This window comes from Xiphias gladius, chromosome 19 (genome assembly GCF_016859285.1).
Source record: "Xiphias gladius isolate SHS-SW01 ecotype Sanya breed wild chromosome 19, ASM1685928v1, whole genome shotgun sequence".
NCBI classification, from domain to species: Eukaryota; Metazoa; Chordata; class Actinopteri; order Istiophoriformes; family Xiphiidae; genus Xiphias; species Xiphias gladius.
Window position 1 is genome coordinate 24796384 of NC_053418.1, and position 21043 is coordinate 24817426.

Consider the following 21043-nt stretch of genomic DNA (forward strand, 5'->3'; position numbering starts at 1 on the left):
ATAAACAACAAGCAGGCAACCAGTAAACAGACAGGCAGGGGAATATGCATATGCGATTAAGCTGATAGCAAAAATTATTCATCTCCCATGGATTTTTATGTGTTATTTTGTTAGATTGTTTTTCCAAATCTGAATCAAAGTGGATGTAATAATAATCATTCTGTGATACTCCTCTCACATTCCTCAGGCCAAACACACTCAGGAACATGCAAGTATACAGAATGTTTCCAGGCAACAATATGAATTCACAAAATCACAGCTATTGTTTGTATTCCATTCAGCTCTATTCACCTGACATGCATTCAGTCTTGCAGCCACTCTACATCAAATCACTTTATAAACTACGGCCCTTAGCTCAAGTCTATGTATGTGTTTGTGAGATACACTAAGACAGATGTGATGGTATTCAGGATCACTTACTCTGGATGATTCTTGTAAACAGAGCCATCCACTCCAATAGTAGTACGCAGCTTCTCGGCTGCTTTGTTATCCCGGATCTGCCGCAGAACTGCAGCTAGAGTGGCAGCACACAAGTGCGCGGCCCGTGTAGATACTATCTGACACACCCTCTGAGTGGTTATGCAGTCTTCAACCGATGGGTCCAGACCCAGGCCCCGAAGCACCTTCTCAGCACTTGTCAGACCTTCCTCGTCTCTGCAGGAGAAAACAAATAACAATCACTATAACTTAGACTGCTTGGTGGGATCCTAAACAAGTTATGTGCAATGCAATTTGATTGCTCAGTGTCATTTTAAACTGCTTATATGACCTGCCTGCATCTACTGCTATACTTCACTGGCCCAATGAAACCACTGTAATTTCACATGTAATGCAAACTAATCTTTTCAGCTGTTAGGTGAGCCTGCTCTTTGGGTATTAAGTTAGTCATTGATTGCCAGTTTGATTAACATATGCTCATACTGTTTGTAGAATCTTCTCTTTCATCCAGATGATACAATGTCAGGTAAAAGCTGAACCAGCTATTGGATTTTTTTGTCACCTTGAGGACATTTCACTGTTTTTCAGCTCTAAGTGGGCATAATTTCTCTGCTGCTTACAATATCACTATAATATAGTTTCCTCTGAGTTGCTCAATCAAACACACACAAAAACTAACTTGTCATTCTCAATGGCATAGATGTATCTGGTGTTGAAGCTTCCAGTGGTGAGAAGCTCTACTGTAGTCTTGCCCTGGAACAGCAGCTGCTCTTTGGCCATTCTCACCAGGATGAGACGGACCAGTTCCCCCATGTACATGCCACTGATCATCTTCTCAAACCTGCACACCAACACAAAGCAGAGAAACAAAACAATGTCACATTCATATTTACTAAAGCTGAAACAACACTGTATCTTTACATGCACATAAAAAACACAAATTTAGGCAAATGAAAGCCTGGCAGATGCTGAAATTTTGACATGAAAATTCTCATGAAATCAGTGATGTTTCAGCAAGGACACCTCCTGTTTACATATGTATAGAGGAAATAAGCCCTTTCACTCCAGACACAGATCAAAAAATGAAAATACTGGTACACTTTGAGACTGTGACAATTCACAGATTTACTTACTTCTTCAGTACGAAATGATGTATAAAAGCATATAACGCTGCTGTAATTGTACAACTATGAGAGAATGTCAGCAGTCACTGAATTTGACTGGCAGTAATTAGACAGCATAATGATAACATGCTATTTATTATGCTGATGAACACAACCTCATGACCAAAGATTTTATTAATAGCAAACAGCAGCCATATTAAATTTAAAACGAAGCAGGTCAGACAACAGGGAGGGCTCTACTAAAATATGATAAATATAATGATATGAGTAATTGGATATAAAGGCCTCTGTTACACAAGCCCATCTGAAGTTGAGTTAACTGAAGCCACTACTACACTGAGAGCCGTTTTGTGTTGTACCAAGTCGAGGTCAAAGACACTCACAGCTGCCTGCCAGGGTTCAGAGAGCCTGCATCTATTTCCCGGTCAATGTCAGTGCGCAGGTCCTCCAGGGCACCATCGTCTCCAAAAGCACCCCACTCCGTATTAACACACATCCGCCCCTCGTCACCATCCAGCAGATCAAGGTTCCTCATCTGCTCCATGTAGCAGGCATTGGTCCCCGTTCCTTGAGAAATGGGATGTTATCATAACAATGACAAAGAAGTTCTCATCCAAACATAAGAGGCAGAATGACAAAACATGTTACAGCAGTGTTTGTCAGTCATGTTTGAATCCATGGAATCATGCTGTCAGCCTCTCCAAAGAAGGCCATTAAAACTAACAATCACTCTTCCTTCAGTAACCAGAATCTTTACCTGTGTCTGCTCACTAAGCCGAAAACTCATAAGCCAACCTTTGCTACTCTTTTGTTTATATGTTTTGAATTTTGTTCTGCGGTATGGCCAACCTTGTGTTAATTTAGTCTGTGCTACACACCATACTGATCTCTAAAGAAACCGTTTTGACATATTATGTGGTATGTTTTATAATTTTTTATGTTCTATAATGAAGTATTATTCACTCACTAATTTGTATTTATTGGTCTTTGTTGAATCTTTACATGTTATTTAAATAAGAGCATTAACGATTTGAAAAAAGTATCTGGAGGAAAGCCTGATACCTAGGGTATATAGGTATTGGGCATGTACTGTAGATTAGATGTAAATGAGAAAGTAATTTCCATTTAGCTGCATCAGTTTAAAGATCTTGGTGTTGTGCTTCCTGCCTCACTGTCACACTATCATGGCTTACTGGGATGCTTGAATAGAACAGAGACATTGTTAATGTTAGTATTTACACTTATGACAAATCAAAATGTCTGCTGACTCAATTTACTGATGAGAATGATAAACAGATTATTTGTCTTGCCTTAACAGGTATAAACTGAGAGTGAAGCAGATGTCAATAAAGCAGCTTGTACAGACCCACAGAGAGGTCTAATAAGGCAAAATACATGGAGACACCTCTGTGGGTGGAATGTACATTCTTTGATTCACAATAAGGATATAAAGCAGTCTGGGATAACAAAATCTACACGTCTGTACCATTTCAGAACTACAGGTACAATAGCAATATCCCAGGATGCAAAATGTAATCTGATTCATGAAGTTGGAAAGGGATCCTAATCAAGTTTTTCTTCAAGCATAGTAGGAGCACAATGATGTTTGTGTATTGTGTGACATAACATTAAATTTATAAATTAATAACCCTGCCAAATAAAGTAATTGATTTTAGCTGGTGCACTACCAAACATAACTGGCATTATGTGGGATATTCCTGTCACTGCACTTGGGACTCTTCTAAGACAGTGATTCTCAACAACTGGCTGTGACCTGGTACTGGGATATATATATGATATCTAAATAAACTTGAGTTTCTGTTTCACGCTTCTCTCTCTCTTGCTCGCCCACATCAGCACTCTGACTCTCCCCTCTGCCAACTTTTAATGCTTTTCATGGTTTGGAGACATTCTTCAACATAGGCATATTACCTGTAAAAAACTGAGCTCACCAGGGAATCAGTTTACTTTTGTAGTAGAAATTAAATTAATTAACTTATTTTTAACTTTCTTTTGTCAAGTAAGTGACAACACTGTGGAAAATCCATAACATACAGAATTATGATTCAGACACATGTCTGGAGGGAGGGAGGGATCTGACTGAGTCCACATACGCATGAATTGAATTTTAGTTTGCTGCACAGGTGAAAAATTAAAAGTAAGCCTCAATAACTGAGTGGAGAAACATAGAAAAAGACCCATACAGGGAAAAGGGCTCACTGAATGATTTAATGAGTAATAATGTGAATTATGTGTTATGTTCCTGATAGTCACCAGATCTCAACCCGACTCAACACCTATGGGAGATTTTTTTTTACTGTTCATGAACATAGTTATGTTTGCTCCTCCAACAATAGCACACAATGAGCAGTGATACACAGGGCAAATGTTGGGCTGTCCCCAAAGACTGTACATTGATTAACTGAGGTGCTGCTCATTGGGTAATATTTACCCTAATGCTAACACTTACTCACCTTCATCGAACCTTATTATCTGATTTACACTCAGTTAGATTGGACTCACCTACAATGAGGCCAATTTCACAGTGATGATCATCGTAGCCACAGGTCATCATGGCTCCCACTGTGTCATTGATCACTGCCACAATGTCAATGTCAAAGTCCTGCAATGAGATTTAGTTTAACTTTAAATATTAAAACCAGCATAGACGTGGCATATCAGTAGCGTCCATGGTTTTTACTTCCGGCCAGGGGACCTTTGTTGCATGTCATACCCCTCTCCCTCTCCCCATGTTTCATATCTGTATCACCACTACTGCTTTCGTATAAAGGTGTATTTGTTTTCAGCCCAGCCTCTGCCCCGGAATGACCGCAAATTTCAAAAGTTGAAACATTTTCAACTCACATAGAGATGTCTGTGTGCTTCTGGGCCACTTTGCAACTAATCACATCTTTCCATTGACTTTATATGCAACCTGGCTGCATCTAAAATTTGCATGCCATTCTGTCTGAACTCACAGTAAACATGTCCAGCTGACAGTCATGATGGTAGCCCCTGACTGCATAACAGAGCTGTGGAATGCAGACCCGATATAACTGATGACAGCACAGTCCCAGAGCAAACGCTGTGATAGATGCCTAGTACAAGTAAGCCCCTAAGGCCCTCAGATCTAGAACAAATCAGGCTGGGGGTCTACCTCTTTCTCTTATTCTGAGTATGTCCATAAGTACAGCTTAATGACCAAATTACTGGGGCTTTTAGAAGTGGTGTTCAAAACCAGTGACTGGTCAACTGATCTGCTCTGTCAAGTGCTCCTCATCATCCAACAACTGGATAGTCAGAGATGTCCCTATCAAGATGTGTGTGTTTTCTTCTAGAGATCTGGGATTTAGAAAGAAGTTTCGGAAGAAGGGACAGGTTGTATGCCCTGGTGCCTGTCAGTGAGAGCTGCCAGGGGTGCTTTGAGTTCATTTTGCAAATTTCCCTCAAACTACCATAAGAGAGAATCACAGCAGCAATAACCTCAGACTGAGTCAGTCCTTTGTGCCCAAGAACATCTGTTCTTTCAGGTCTAGGGATATACAGTAACTATTCAACTATAATTTTGGGGTCCAAATGCAATTTCATTTACAAATTTGCTCTGTGTCGTATTTCAATCTGCAGTGTTCATAGTTTTGGATTGCTAGTTGTCTTTTAGCGTTTGTTCTTACATTTCTTTGCATTAATTTCATAAAGTGAACAAACAAGATTTCTAGGTTTTTTTGTAAATTTGTACAGATTTGGAAATGATCTACCTTGCAACTATCCTTTGTACACTCACCCCTCGTTTTTTGATGGATTTCCTCAGAAGGCTGACCACATCCTTTCCCTCTACACCACTTGACTTGAAGCCTTTGGTCCAGGACACCAAAACACTCTGCAAATAGGATAATAAAGACAGAGAACAGAATCAAGATTATCCCATTTCATTTAAGCCTGATCATATTGTGTCATAAGAATCAATTAACAACACACTGTTCAGAGCAGTTGTGCAGACCTCACCAATTAATAATATGATTGAGTGACACAACTAACTTAAAAAAAGAAATATTTTAGTAAGTCACCCTAGAAGAGAAACTGCAAGTGGCTAGAATAGTCCATGGATGGGATAAAATCTCAAGTGACAATGCACATCATGCAAATCACATCCTTAAATTTTGCCTTGAACTGGCAAAAGTTAAATGTATTAAAAAGTCTACCAAATGCAAAACAGCAAATTGCTGCAAAAATTGCTAATTACTGTGTAAATCCAAATACCATATATTTCATAAGAAGCAAGAAATTATGTTATTGTATCAAATTAAAATCTGCTGTGAGATATATCTGTATAAAATGTTTGTTTGGTTTATTTATAATGCAGCATCATACTGAATATTTCAGTTCCATAGCTATCAGTAGATCAAATTTAACTAGCCCATTTAATATAACCTGCTGAAAATAACTCTTTGTTCAACAGCAAAAGCAGTGTGTCTCAACATTAACAAGCAATAAGCTTCTTTTGCCGAATGTAATTTAGTTGTGTTTAGTTTTTTCTATTTAGTGCTGAACTTCACCCAATTAAGTGACCTTTTTTACTCACTGTATAAATTAAACGTTGACTCTGCAATCAAAAGAGATAGACAAGATATTAATTTCGTCTTTCATCTTAATATAAACAAACATAACTAAATGTGGAAAAAATGAACGGCTCTGACTACTTTCTGAATGCACTGTAAGAGTTAAAAACCAACATGGAGAAAACAGTCAAATAAGGCCAAAAAAAAAAGAATAATTAGAAACAATAAATGGAAGTAAAAACAAATCCAAATCAAGAAAGTTATATAAATTCACAGTAGGAGAATTAAAGGAAGTAACTGACTAATCTAGTCAATCTAATCTCCTCAAATAAATTGTTTTAGGGGCAATGATGAAAGAAGCAAAAAAGAGTAGTATCTGGAGGCTATAGAGAGCAGGACAAAACATACATACTGTGCTGTAATACTTACATACTGTAAAACGGGTCGCTAGCCTATGACACGCGTAACAGCATGGGCATACAAAGCCATTTTCTGTGGCACATGAGACAGTAAACACTATACTACAATATTCACTAACAAAATTAAGTGTTATCCTGTATTAGACTTTGTGACAACTGTTATACAATATATTATGCCACAGAAATGTGTAATTTCCATGATAACACAGTATCTGCGCTTTGTCTGTGTAGTTACTTGATTCTAGCTTTGCATTTCTGCCCAGGTTGCAGTTACTGCACTCTGGTTTATTAATATGTGTGCTGTAGCGCTCGTCACGTCAATTATTGCATTCTCTGCCATAGAAAGACAGCTAACTAGAAATCTAAAATCAAAGGGCTATATCATATGAAAGCTAGCTTGTAAGATAGCTGCGAACAGCCTTAGCTAAAAGTAAAGTACAGCTGTTGATTTTCCTGTAGTTGTTATCTGTAAATGAAAAATATCCATTTTGATGAACTGACATTTTGGTAATTCAGTTTGTTATTCCTCATAATTAACTAAGGCAGCAGCTGAAGTACTTCATGATGGACAGGGGGAAAAAAAATAACTAATCTCAAAGTAGCTACCTTAGCAGATATCAGTAGCTGTCTTCTCATTGTTCAACTCTAGTTAATTTTATGTGATTTGGTGTGGAGCGCAGTTGCTAAACATGAGAAACCATTCAAAGACGAAGAATGCATAAAAGAGTTTTCCTCAGCAGTGCTGAGGTTTTGTTGGTTTGGACTGCTTAATAAAGACACCATCATATGCAGAACTAAGGCTTGCCTCTGTCCTAAAGAATTTCTGAGAGGTGCATTAAAGAAATGGCAGAAATGCACACATCCAGTGAACTGTTGTACTGACAAGTGCACCGGTGTTCAGTGTGGCTGTGGATAAAAGTGTGGACATCAATGTCATCTCATGTATGGTCTGTTGTCGCAGTTAGCTGACAACAGACCATACAGAGGCATGTTTGCAGCTGAAAGTATCAACATACAGTCGAGACATAGTGCAACTGAGCAGCAAAAGGTAGGCACAGTGATTGCACTAATTGGTAAGCCCAGTTTATTTTACTTATTAGCAGCCTACATAACGACATGGTTATGTAAGTGTGAGTGAGTGTCTGAGAAAGGGGATAATATATGATAATATATGATGATATGATGAGGTGTAGGCCAACCTCAATTATTATTATAACACGGTCAAACTCTCAATAATTGTGTAACTACCGATGCAAGATTGAAAACAAATTACATGCGTGTTAACAAACACTACTGGCACACTGGTCATCTTCATCTTTGTAAATTGACACTCGTTATAGCAAAGGTTGCGGTTAAGCCTGAGAAGATATAGAGAAGAGATAAAGCAAGTTGCCAGACTAAAATTTGATTTCAAGGTAAACAAAGACTCATTTGTACTCATTATACGTGAAGCAGAAACTAATGTCATCTGTACTCATTTCTGATGCAGAAATGTAGAAAAAGACCCATAGTAATGTCCATTTGTGTGGGCGCATTGTACTGGTGCCACATTGATTTACTCCATTGAAAAACGGTAAAACCTAATGGAACTCATCCTCCCCCTCTTACTACTAGATATCACGGGCAAAACTCAAGAGCTTGAGGGGACAAACCTGCTCTAAGCCTGCATCCTCTGACAAAGTCAATTGAGCATCAGACAGCTTTAACAAACCCATGGAGTCGGTGGCATTTGAGAATGAGAAATGCTTAGCATGGGACGAATGAATGGAAATAAGCTCATCCATCATCCACAAGCCATTTTTCAAATAGCTGATATCCCACTTGAGTTGTGATTTAACAAGATAAGGACTTGCAGACCAGCATGTTAAAACTGGTAAAAAAAAGAAAAAAAAAAAAAAAAAAAAAAACCTGCACTAAAATCCACTGTATGTTTTGTTTACCTCACCAGTCTTTTCACTGACATGAAGTTTAGAAGATAATGACAATCAAGTTTCACCTATGATTCAAATATTACTTGAAATACAGAAGAGAACTTCTACATTACTCACCTCATCCAACTTGGTCTGCTGACAGGGAAAAGAAAAGGTGAAGCCCAGAGGCAGTTTTTTATCCTTTATCCCCATCTTTTCCAGGAAATTAGACAGACAATCAGCTATGTGGTCAAATAACTATAGAGGAGAGAAAAGATCATTTTTCTTATTAACCAAGACCAGAAAAATAGCAGTTTTCACATCACGTGCGCATCCTGCGACTTTGATTATATGATTTTCCATTAGGTAATTATTTTAATAATGAGTTGGTGAAACCTTGTACATGGTCACATAGTTTAGCAATTAATGTTACACAACAGCTTTTGCACTACAATGTGTTTCAAGGATAAAACATAAGATGCTATTTTTAACAAAGGAACAGGCTGCATCTGACCATGAAGCAGAATTGAGCCGTCTCAATTGTCCAATTACTTTTGAGCCTCTTAAAATGAGGGACTAAATATAAAAATGGCTGTAATTCCTAAACGATCAATGCAATATTTTTGTTGAACCTCACCGAATTCAAGCTGAAAGTCTACACTTCAATCACATCTTGATGTCTTTGTTTCATATCCACTGTGGTGGTATACAGAGGCAAAATTACGAAAATTGTGTCACTGTCACCACATACCTAACTAATTTCATATATATGTGTGTGTGTGTGTGTCTGTGTGTGAGTGAGTGAGTGAGTGAGTGTACACACACAGACAATCATACACACATAATCATCATTTTGCATTGATAATTTATCATCAGAGGGACATCATGCCTCTTACCTCAGACCCATTGCCTTTCATGAGGTGTTCAGGAATGGCATAAATCTGATTTTCCATTTCCACCTCTTGCTTTCCATTAGCCATAACTTTGACCAGAAGCACTCGGAAGTAGGTTCCGCCAAGGTCAAGGGCCAGGAATTCACCTTGTTCTTTGAACAAAAAAATATATAAATAAATAAATAAATAATATATATACACACACATATATAAACACAAATATACACACAAAAATTCAAGAGTACCTTCCGCCTAAAACGTTAGGAAAGCATATTATTTACATCCATGTTTACATCAGCTAGCAGTCTTGTTCCTCTCCCCCTTTTGCTGGCACATTTCTTTGTTTTTTGCCAACTCTCGCTGTCAGTCATTGGGACTACGTGAAACCTTCAGCAGGAATGTGTACTGCATCAGAAGTAGGGCTGCAAATGCAATAACTATTTTCGTAATCATTATATCTACAGATTAGTTTCTCACCTGATCAAAAAACGGTTTTGTCTGTAAAATAAATAGAATAAGATAAGATAAAATAACAATGTCAATCACAGTATCCAAGTGCCCTAAGTAATTGCTTGTTTTTTCCTGGACAACACTCCAAAACCTCAACACATAGAATGGAGGTAAAACTAAGAGAAGCAGATCATAATCCAATCCAGAAAAAGAAAATATTTGACATTTTTGCTTGAAAAGGGATCCAAATGACAAACTGATAATCAAAATAGTAGATTATTATTTTTTTGTTGATTGAAAAAACTATTACTAATTGCTCCAGCTCTAATCACAAGCATGCTCATGCATATACATGTATACATGTGATAGTAGAGCACAAGATACAAACAAAAAGGGGACTTGGTCATCAAAACGTTTATCTGTTGGTGGGAGCCACAGGGTACCTTAAATCATAATAATAATAATAATAATAATAATATGTAATAATCATATAGTCACAGCAGAAACAAATTACTAACATAAGATACCAAGAAGCTATTGCTGGAGAAAGAATAGCATTAAAGTAAATCAGAGTCAGCACTATACTGTTAAGCTGTCTAAGCTGTAAACATGGTTATTAAGCCTATATAGAAAGAAAAGTATCAATGCATTGGTTTCAAATATTTTTAAGCCATGACCCATATCTACCTCTGAAGGAAATTCTCAGAAAATTGCTGTTTCACTGTTATCGCTAAAAGTTTCAACAACAATGAACTTCTGGCCTTACCTCAGTCACTGAAAAAGCATTAAAAACAAGACCAGGTCAAAACCTTGTATGTTGCTGGACCGCCCTTTATGTGTTTGCTTCTCTCCTCCTCTCTGTGCTCACATATACAGTCATTTAATACAGCTGAATTCCCAATTAAGCTGTTCTCATTTACATGTTTTTCTGTTTCTGTTGTCTGACAATGACATAAATACGAAATAGTGACTGAAACGTGGCCCATTAAGACGGCATGTTAACCAGAAGTCACTTTCAAGCCATTTCAAAGCTGCTGCTCTGCTCTGCTAAAATCCTGATTTTAGAAGTGTGGCGTTGTCTGACAAAATCCCCATACACATTGATTAAAGACGACGGCTGTCCCGTTATTTCGGCTACATTTACTGGTAAAATGGTCACTCAGATAGAAAGATAGAAGCTCATTCACATCTGTGTCGGCTGCTGTGCAATCAATTGAATGAGACGCTTAGAGAGGTGTGCCTGCGGAGGGAAAGCACGACCTTGCGCTCGCTGGGCAATACTAGATACTCTTCTACGGAAAGTAGCTAAGGTTTGTCCAAAAAGTCACTAAATTTGTTGCTTGGTTGTTTTTGTGAACAGAAGTCACTAAAGGGTTGTGAAAAGTTGGTAAATCTAGCCCAAAAAAAAGGTGCTCATTTTGCAACACTTCCTGTAAACACCCCCTGATGATGCAATATAAACCATTTGCACCAGTTCATTTTGAAAGCGCAACAGGCACTGGGAAAACTGGAACACTCGGCCACCCGACCAATGGTGTAACCTCAGCACTCAGTCACTCGTCATTCGGCTGACCAATGGTGTAACTTTATCATTTGCTCTGATCAGTAGTAGAGTGAATCACCAGAAATCATTATTTTGCTGCACTGAACTGTTGCTGGAGTGTTCTGTGTGAGGGTGAAACTTTTTCAAGCATGTTGCGGATTGGTTAAAACCTTAATTGACCTTTTTCATGGTAGATAGTTTGACTAGACTTAATCTCAATCTGAACAAAAACAAGACGATGACATTTAATATAATGTTGTGGTTTTACAGTAATGTGTATGGAACTATAATTTTAGACCGGAATCTATGTGAATGAAAACGGCCAGATGTTAACCTAAAGCAGCAGTCTGATATCAATGGGTCTAACATGGCTTTTACTGTGTGTTCAGCGTACCCACTTTATATACCTATATGAAAGGGGTACTACCTGTTCCATCAGGAGTTGAGCGCACAAATGTGGGCAGCATCTTGACAGCAGCTGTGGGGTTGGTGTCTCTGCACAAGCCTTTGTCCATCTCTCTTCGAAATCTTATTGACACATCCATCAAAGTCTCATCTGACAGCTGAAGATGGTGCAGGAATTTGTCCACCTAAACCATTTTTTTGAGAGGAGAAACTGTTACATGCTAGGAAGTCCTACATGGGACTATAGCAGTGAGTAAATAAATAGTAAATACTAAATAGTAAATAATTGTGAATGTATGGCCATTACATTAAAAAAATTAGACAGCTCTGCATTAAGAAAATATAACCTGTATCAACTTTTTTTTTTTTTTTTTTTTTAGAAGGGTTCCTATATTTTGCTTAGTGTATGAAGACTATAGTGTCCAACCAAGTTTCATATATGGTCTATGAAAAGGAGTGTGTCAGGGCCTAAACGAAAAACTCAAGTTCAAAAACAGTTTTTAAACAACAGCAGGAAGCTGGGGGTATGGTGCACCAGAAGCAGATGTAAAACAACCTTTTTGATTGCTCAAAAGAAGTTCTACTTGTATTGCTGACTGACATGCAGTGTGAGTTTGGATATTTTTAATTTAAACTGGTGGCAGCTATATTTAGTGCTGCTGTGTTGTTCATTCACACAAAACACAGAGTGTAAAGCAATCAGTGTTACCTCTATCATGTAGGTTCGTGGGCAAAATGATTTCTCCTTTTTTATTCCTTTTGTTAATTTAAAAAAGCAAAACCTCAGTGTCTTCTGACTCACTCTTATTTGCAGTGCTATCAGAACTGGATTCCACAGTTAATGCAATCGCACTTTCTTGCTGCTTCTTAATATTTAAGTCTCATCTGCAAACTGCTGAAAGGCTTTTATTATAAAGTAGCAACAAAAAGTGCAGCGCAAAATGGTGTGCTTTAAAATACAGACATTTTAGTGGATATTTTACCAGTGGATCAGTTCCTCCCTGGATACTCCAGGGAGGAATGCTAAAAAAGATACAGCCACAGTGAACTGGTTAGATGAAAGGCTGCCTCCTACACATCATCAAGGTAAACAACAGAAAGAGTATGTAGTTTGTATGCTACTTCATGTGTGCTGAGTTTTTTTACAGGTATTTTCCACCACAAGATAGGGTGGAGCAATATTGACCAAAAATCAGTTCTAAGTCAAAGTCATATGTGAAATGTCACAACCAGTTTTATTAAAGCAGATCAGAATAAATGCAAAGACAGGGTTTCCTTCCCTGTTTGAAAATATACAGCTGCGAAACATGGAACTGAAAAATTATATAAAATAAATATTCTATATTCAATTAAAATAGGCCAATGTCTGAGAATGCTCTGAGAATCAACAACAATAAAAGACTGATTCAAATAGAACAAAATTACAATTGCCTCGGCAATGTGTACTGGTGCTGTGTCTCCAACTAAATTTTGTGTTAAAAATTTGGAAATGTTAGAAATCAACATCAAAATTTTTGGTTGCCAATGTAGGTTCGCAAAAGCCAGAAGCAACACTTGTAAAGAGATGATGTAGTCCGCCATTGTTGTGTGTATAACTGTCCAAATACTTCCAGTCTTTACTGTATTACCCCTTTTCCAACAAGGCATTTCGAGGTCTGGTTCGGAGCCGGTGCCCAATCTTGAACCAGTTGTTTGCGTTTCGGCAGCCAAAGAACTAAAACTTTGTGACCGCCAGTTTTAAAATTTGGAAATGTTCAAAATCAACACCAAAATGTTTGGATTCCAAAGTAGGCTCGCAAAGCCAGAAGCAACACTCTTAAGGAGACCCTGTGGTCTGCCATTGTTGCTGTTGTGCTTGGTGCTAGCGTTGCTCGGAAAGTGGAGACATATACAGTGATGTGATGTGATGATGTGGCTCTATGGTGGCTTTCTAGCCAGGAAAAGAAAACCAGTTCTTTGAAGGTTCGCAAGTTGAACCAACTCCAAACGGGCACAAGCACCAGCCCAGAACTAGTACCTTGGATCGTTTTGGTGGAAAGCGGCAGCATGTTGCAGCGGAAGTGGGGGCGGGGTTGCGCAGAGAGTGTGAGAGAGGAGAGATGCAAACACTGGCACGGCTTTACGGAAGAAAATGAGTAATGTAACACAACATCAAACTATAATAGAATAAACAAAATTGTCTCATCTTATATTTCATTTGAAAATATAGCGGAATACTTTCAAATGTCGATAAACCAGCCCTACCACTCAATCTGATGTTATGAAATTCACAAAACTTGGTATTACTGACATGTTTTGTCTGACAAAGTAAGCTTGGGGTAAGAAGTGAGCGGAAGAACAAATAACAAAATATTGGCCTAGCATAAAGCAAAGGAAAAGGGGCAAATCCAAAGTTTTGTTTGCGGTGACACTTTACTTCTGGGCAAACAAAGGTCAGTTTATGTGTGTCTGCATTACCTTATTTCAGACTTTTGAGGCCTACTCGGAGTGGTATTGGCAGAGACTATTCCAAAGACAGAAGTTCTCAATAGAAGTTATACTGTCCAGTACAGTCTGATAAAGAAGGCCCATGTGTTCTTGACTGATCCTGCACTGTTCCTTTGTGTGAAATGTGTACATAAATGGCTACCTCAAGAGGTCTACCCCCTCCCCAGATAATGTAGATATGCTCTTCTTTTTGAAAAAGAATTTGAAGATATAAGATCAGGTCTGCTTTGGTTTATTTCTTTTTACTTTTTTAAATGATGTGGACACAGACAATTTTTTCCATTCACTATTGTTCAAAGAAGAAGGTATCATACCTCATATTCCACTTTAATTTAACAACTGGGTATTGAATATTTTTAATTTAAGATTTGGACATCTTTGATGTTTTGATGATCCAAAACAAATAATTAAATACATTTTTTTAAAAATCGATCCGAGACTCAAAAAACCTGATATGCTCCAAACCCTGAGATTTGTGATCTTTTGCACCCCTAATTGTATGGATGAACTGTAGAGTCCTGGAACAAGGAAAACCATAATTCCTCCAATCCACTGTTAAAAAGGGAGTGACAGCAAGGAACAGAAAGCTACAATAGGAAAAAACAGCAGGAAACGGAGTAAATGAGTTCCAGTCAAACTATTATTCGTAAAGAATCAGTAAGAAACGTCCAAGTGTAGCATCACTGGGCATCTGTATTACCATGCAGCAAAATTGTTAAAATTTCTTTATGGGAATTGCACAAGATTGCACAAGACTGCTATCAGAAATTGTACTGAACTACAAATCTTACAATAGATAACTGACTTAAAGTGACAAGCGAATATACCGTATGCAGTGCAATGTAAGGGAATTAAGCTCTTTCCAAAGGTCAGTAAGTAATTCTGACTTGCCATAGTAGGAAAAGAACCGGTGTTACTAATAACATTAATGATGGCTTAGCTCTATTCAAGTGTCCGCTAAGCCATGACAGTGTGACTGTGAGCCAGCATGAACAATAGCAGTACCTTCAACCCAAAGCAGCAAAATGGAATTCAGCCATCATCCATTTTATCATTTACATTATTGTTTTTCCTACTGTGACATGTCAAAATGACTCTGGTAAAAAAGGCCTATTGTCTCTTCTGCCAGGTCGTATTGTCCTTAGGCAAGTCTGCAAACATTCTTTCGCTTTTCAAATTGTTTCTGCAATCATTTCATCAAGACAGAGAGCTCCACAAAATACAGTTTTTGATCGTAAAAAGTGAATAAAATAAGACAAAATTAATCCATGTTAGCTGTGCCAGTGAACTACCGGCCATTTGGAGTAGTGGACATTTACTAGGGATTCTTGCAACAGACCGGCCAGCTGGCTCCATGCAGGTTTATGTGTGCATGTGTGGCCAGGTCAGACATTTTTCTCATCTAATAATCATCTAATAAATAACTGACTCAACCCAACAAACTTTACATTCTACCTTAAAATACTGTTAGCTGACAGTGAAAAACTAAGCAAACTACTAATGTGACCTTCACCAAACCAATTTTCAAGCGATGCCTTCAGGTGCCTGTCACAAACACGGCTTAAGCACAGAGTAATAAGTAAATGGCACAAGTAAGACATAACAGAATCCCACAGTCATCACATTACGTCTGGTGAGTGAAATAATGTGAAACTGAACACCTGAAGAAAACAGTACAATGTATATAAGGCTTAGGGCTTTCTTACTGTCAAATCAAGTGCTTTAAAGGCCCACCTGTAGTCTGTTCGATCCATTATTGCACATTTCCCTCTTATCTTGTATTTAATGCTTCAGACTTGAGCTATATTTCAATTCCTATTACTAAGTAATAATAACATACACAATGATGCACTATATACTTATCTTTGTAGAAACGAAAATGAATATGTTCATGATGGACGTTAGTCAAAAGGTGACTTTGGAGCACTTTGGCTAATCAAACTTAAAGAGAAGCCAGTGGCTTTTCCTACAGTTTAATGCTTTATTTTTTGTTTTCCAAGATGTTCTCTGACATGTCTCACACTGGTGTAAAACTGTTAATTTTTTCTACCCATACTTAGCTCCCCAATATCCACAGGTCTCATGTGGTCTCACAATGTTAACATGTTATTGCAGAAAAAAAACACATGTAATCAGTAAATTTAATAATGACAAGGCATTGGAATCGAGAACCAGTTCCACTTGAGAACCAGTTCCATATTGTCCAAACCATCACAACTGTATGCCTCTGAGCTTACCAATTTGGTTTATTGATGCCGGTTGGTTATTCTGACAGTTAGAACCAGGCGAAAATTATGCAAGAGCCCCACCTTGCCCTCGTGTCAAAGCGGGTGTCAATTTTACAACTCCAATGAGAGGATGCAGCAAAACTATGCCGCTGGTCACAAAAAGAGAAAAAAACGCAATGAGAGTGAATTGCAGGAACAGCTCTCAGGTAAACTTGTGTTCTCTCCTCTCCAAGGTTGATGACAACAAGTAACAGTAACGTTAATTTGGTGTGCATCTCTCTCTAGTCTGTCTCCCTACTTTCGCTGGGCAGTTTGTCTCTTGTTCTGTCTGTGTCTTGTTTCCAGGGCTGTGTCCTGTGACTTTGTGTCTGACAACAGTGAGATTGAATTAGAACTATTTATTACGTTTGATAAACGCCAACGGGCAACGGTGTGTTTAAACTGCAGCCAGGAAAAGATAACCATGTCGCACATGAACATTCATCCATATGTGCTAGCACAAAACGAAACTCACGCTTTCCAGCTGCAACCTCTGTGGGGACCAGTCCAGATAATATATGGGCTTGATGGCACTCCTCATAGGAGCACATAAATTTAAATCAAGACAATGATTATCTAGTCACTCAGTCAAGGTTTAGTTAAGACTCTGGACTAATGCAAGATGGAAAGCAATGTTGTGACACTGACTAATGATTAAATATTGAATTTAAAATGTCGATTAGGTGAACATACTGGGCAATATGGATGCACATCCCTCAGTAAATAATAACCATCAAGTTTTCAGCCAAGCAATAGTAGAAATAGTATTTTATATCTGAAAAAGTATAATAGGAAATCTGTGGGAGCCTGTTTGACTGGGCCTGATGCAGCTGATACAATTAATAATAAAACTGCAGCAATAGCCTATAGGCTTATGTTTACATTGTGTAGCCAAAGCTAATTGTATAATATTTTGAAAACTGGACCAATTACCAGGCAGCAGAACCAAAGCTCAGTGTTACATTTTATTATTTTCTACATTTTTTATTTTCTACAATTCTTATTTATGTTAATTTTAATATTCACTTACCTTAAGATTCTATAGGAAATATTCTATTCAATAAGTATTCAGTCATTCTCTTTTGTATAAGTCTACTTACTCTTAGACTGACAGATGGAGCAAACTGTTTTAAAGGCGGGGGGACTGCAGTGGGAGCACTGGGATGCATTGCCACAATCTGTGAAGGCCTACTTTTTTTCCCCAAACAGAAAATTGATCATGAATCGTTAAGGGAATTGATAAAGAATCGGACCAATAAGCAGATTCCAAAATGGTATTGGTATCAATAAAATTTTGGGAATTCCCATCCCTAATAATGACTGCATTCAGTTTATGGTTAACCTTTCCGAACCCTGGTTCTGTGCATGCTGGCCCATGTCATGACTTGCTCTGCCACTTAAATTGAATGAAGCCATTGTTAATGCCATTAAATACACTTAAACTTCACAGTTCCTGCTATGACAATTCAGAATGTCTGTTGTGAAAAAGGCGTACTATTCCCACCTATATCGTCCATCAGTGTGAATTAAGTACACAAAGAGATCTTTAAGTATACTTAATTCAATCAAATGAGGTTTACGGACATAGCATCGAGCAACGTAGTTCTAGGTCCTACAAGGTCATGTTAGGCCTTTTCACAGCAGAGAATTTGACCCATCCTATCAGGAAAAGCACAAGTGTAACTAATATCACTACTGATGGCTCTTTCTCATTAAGTTTGTCCCAGTGAGCAATGACAGTGTGACAGGAAGCCAGCGTGAACAATACCAGGAGCCTGAAACTGAAGCAGCTGAATGGAATTCAGACATCTGATTAGTCACAACTGTGCTTTTCCTTCTGCAACATGTCAAAATGTCTTCTGTGAAAAAGGCCTGTTGTCTCTTACGCAAGGTCTTATAGTCCTTGGCCATGTCTTCCTATGTCTGCTGTGAAAAGGGCCTTATTATTGTTTTCAAAGATAGAAATCTAGAATGCTATAGATGTACTATATACACAAATAGATACACTGAATGTATTAAAATGCCAATGGAATTAACTAGCGTACATACTGCACGTAATAAGCATCACTGTTGTGTCATTTCGCAAAGCGTTGTCCCATCTCTTGTGGCATTTGGGATTTGCACTTACACATCTTGGCAGAGCACACAGGCGTTGTTGATAGGGGCGGATATTTAGACTGAGACAGAGTTTACGTGGAAACAGCACTGCCTTCCTTCATACGTACTGGTGGCCGGGTTTGTCTGCTTGAACCGTTTTCACTTTCTCAAAGTAAGGCAGTACATTCAAATGTCCTATAACGATAGACAGTACGTCGCGGACACAAACCCAGTCGAGTGCTTTACACCACTACTTACTTTTTGCGCTTGGCCATCATGGAGCTCGGTGCAGTAATTAGCCAGCAGACTTGAGGCGAACATCGTTAGTTACTGATGTGTGACGACTTTACGCTCTGCCCGTCCTCCTGCTTTAGACTTGCTCAGAAATCTACAAAAAAAAAGCCTTCTTGAAATAATATTAGAAAAATAGTTAATAGTGTTACCCACCGCTCGGTTTCTCTTTCTATAACTCGTACGTTTGGTTTCTTTTCTATAACTCGCACGTTACAAAACTCGTCAAAAAACGGGGCCGCACTGTTAAAAAACTTCCAGCTTCCTTGACTTGGTAGTTCATTGACGTCATCCCGAGTTTATGGCGCTGATTGGCTGCAGAGAAGGCGCGGCGTGGTCTCTTTTTTTCCAGTGGATGTACAGGAGGCTGGACAAAGGAACCCTACTACAAAAGCCTTACGATCTGGTCTACAAAATATATGACCTGCCTAAAGAATAACATACTTTTTACTGTTGGTTAAACTACCCAACAGTATATTGCGGTAGACTAAGTGGTTAAAGTCAGATCCCCCTCGACTAGCTACAACATAAAATCCTGCTTACATGTAAATTCATCATTAACAATAATTTCATAAAAGTGTGTGTGTGTGTGTGTGTGTTTATATATATATATATATATATATATACACACACACACACACACACATACATACACTTTTGGTAGTTTGGGCAGCTTGTGAACAAAGCCTGTGTCATTCCTTACTAAAAAGGACCAGGTCAAGCGGAAACTCCTCCTTAACACAGCAGATGTGTATCTATGCTGGTCACGCTGGTGTGTAGACACTTGAAAGCATGGCAGGACACCTGACCCCTTGTGGTGAAATAAGCAGTGATCCAGGTATCATATGAATAACTATTTATAACCCAAGCTTTAAAGTTATGTGTGGTCACAGGGGGTGGCAGTAGTCTAAAGGAGGAAGTAGCTGGTATGGGACCAGAGAGTTACTGATTGAAATGCATAGATCGAACTGCATATTATTCAGTTACTTTTACATTACTTTCTTGTGAAAAAAATGAACACAAAAGCCTCCCATGTGAGCTCTCATTTTTATAATCAGTTGTATAGTTTAGTTTGTGTCTTTAAACACATCAAACAACAACAGCAATAACCTCTGGTAGTCTGACAAAAACAGATGCCATGTGCCTTCAAGTAGCAGTCCTTTGTGTACAGGTTTTTCCAGGGATGCATCTGATGGGGAGAGCTACCCGTGGCCGTGGCAAAATGGTGGGAGGAAATCTTCCACATTACAATCTATCGCCATATAAATGTGACTCATTTCAGTTTAATTCTACACCTTAAGTCTCAGAAAGTGGTCTTAGATAGTCTTAAATTTGATCTTAAATAATGACTTGAGCAGCTTTTAGCAATTTAGAAGACCTTACTTTCACATAAAAATGTTTGAATCTGTGCACAGATTTTATATGAGATATAAACCAATTTTGTACTTTGTTTGCTGAGAACTTTTAATCCAGGTTTGCTACTTCGCATCCCCATAACAAGGTGAACTCTCTGCTCCATTAATAGTAACAAGAGCATGAGGCATTACCATCCAAATCCAGTGTGATTTATAATAAAACCCGGATGAGCTAGGCTGTAAAATATGTGCCAAATTAGAATATACTAATTCAGCCATGGCTGCTTCTGCATCATTTTTGGTAATTGATGATTTTTGGTATGAGGACTTGTTGGAAGGCTGGGCGGGTGAACAAAAGATGACAGAACAATCATGTGTAAGGAGCAATGCAATATCGAATGTCACTTTGGTTAACAAAAGTGACACTTGTAGTGAGAGTTTGGTCTCTTTGATAATAAAATAGACATCAATTCAAGTGGACATTTAAATAAACCCACACAATTTACTACTGGATATTAGCAATTCCTTACCTGTTTAAAGTCCTCACCAATGTACAGTTAATAGTTGCTGCTATACTTTACAGACCATGAATAAATAATCATTTCTAAGATGTTACAATGCTTAAAAGTGTAACCAACTTCGAACAAGACTGGTCTTTAGGAAAACCAAAATCCCCATCATATAAGGAAGGGGTGGGCCTCAGCCAAAAACTTGATTAAAATGGTTCGATTAAAAACAAGTTTAATGCTGATAAGTATGTGAAATACAGTTTGTGCAACAGGAAAAGGTGCCTGGAAACAGGATGGGC

General features: G+C 38.2%; 1 protein-coding gene across 2 annotated transcripts in view; it reads right to left on the minus strand.

The window, feature by feature from the left end:
• hk2 (hexokinase 2) overlaps positions 1–19180 on the minus strand; it is a 31993-nt gene extending 12813 nt beyond the window's left edge. Inside the window, exons 1-11 of one of the 2 annotated variants that reach the window (XM_040155072.1) lie at positions 19066–19180; positions 18848–18977; positions 11761–11923; positions 9344–9492; positions 8586–8705; positions 6142–6162; positions 5344–5439; positions 4086–4185; positions 1946–2129; positions 1118–1279; positions 421–654 (exon numbers count right to left, since the gene is read on the minus strand). In XM_040155072.1, the coding sequence (XP_040011006.1) occupies positions 421–654; positions 1118–1279; positions 1946–2129; positions 4086–4185; positions 5344–5439; positions 6142–6162; positions 8586–8705; positions 9344–9492; positions 11761–11923; positions 18848–18910 (1292 nt within the window). In that variant the 5' untranslated portion in view covers positions 18911–18977; positions 19066–19180. Of the gene's footprint in view, positions 1–420; positions 655–1117; positions 1280–1945; positions 2130–4085; positions 4186–5343; positions 5440–6141; positions 6163–8585; positions 8706–9343; positions 9493–11760; positions 11924–18847 lie in introns of both variants that reach the window. The other variant, XM_040155073.1, reaches the window with a different exon arrangement.
• Between the last annotated feature and the right edge of the window lie 1863 nt (positions 19181–21043).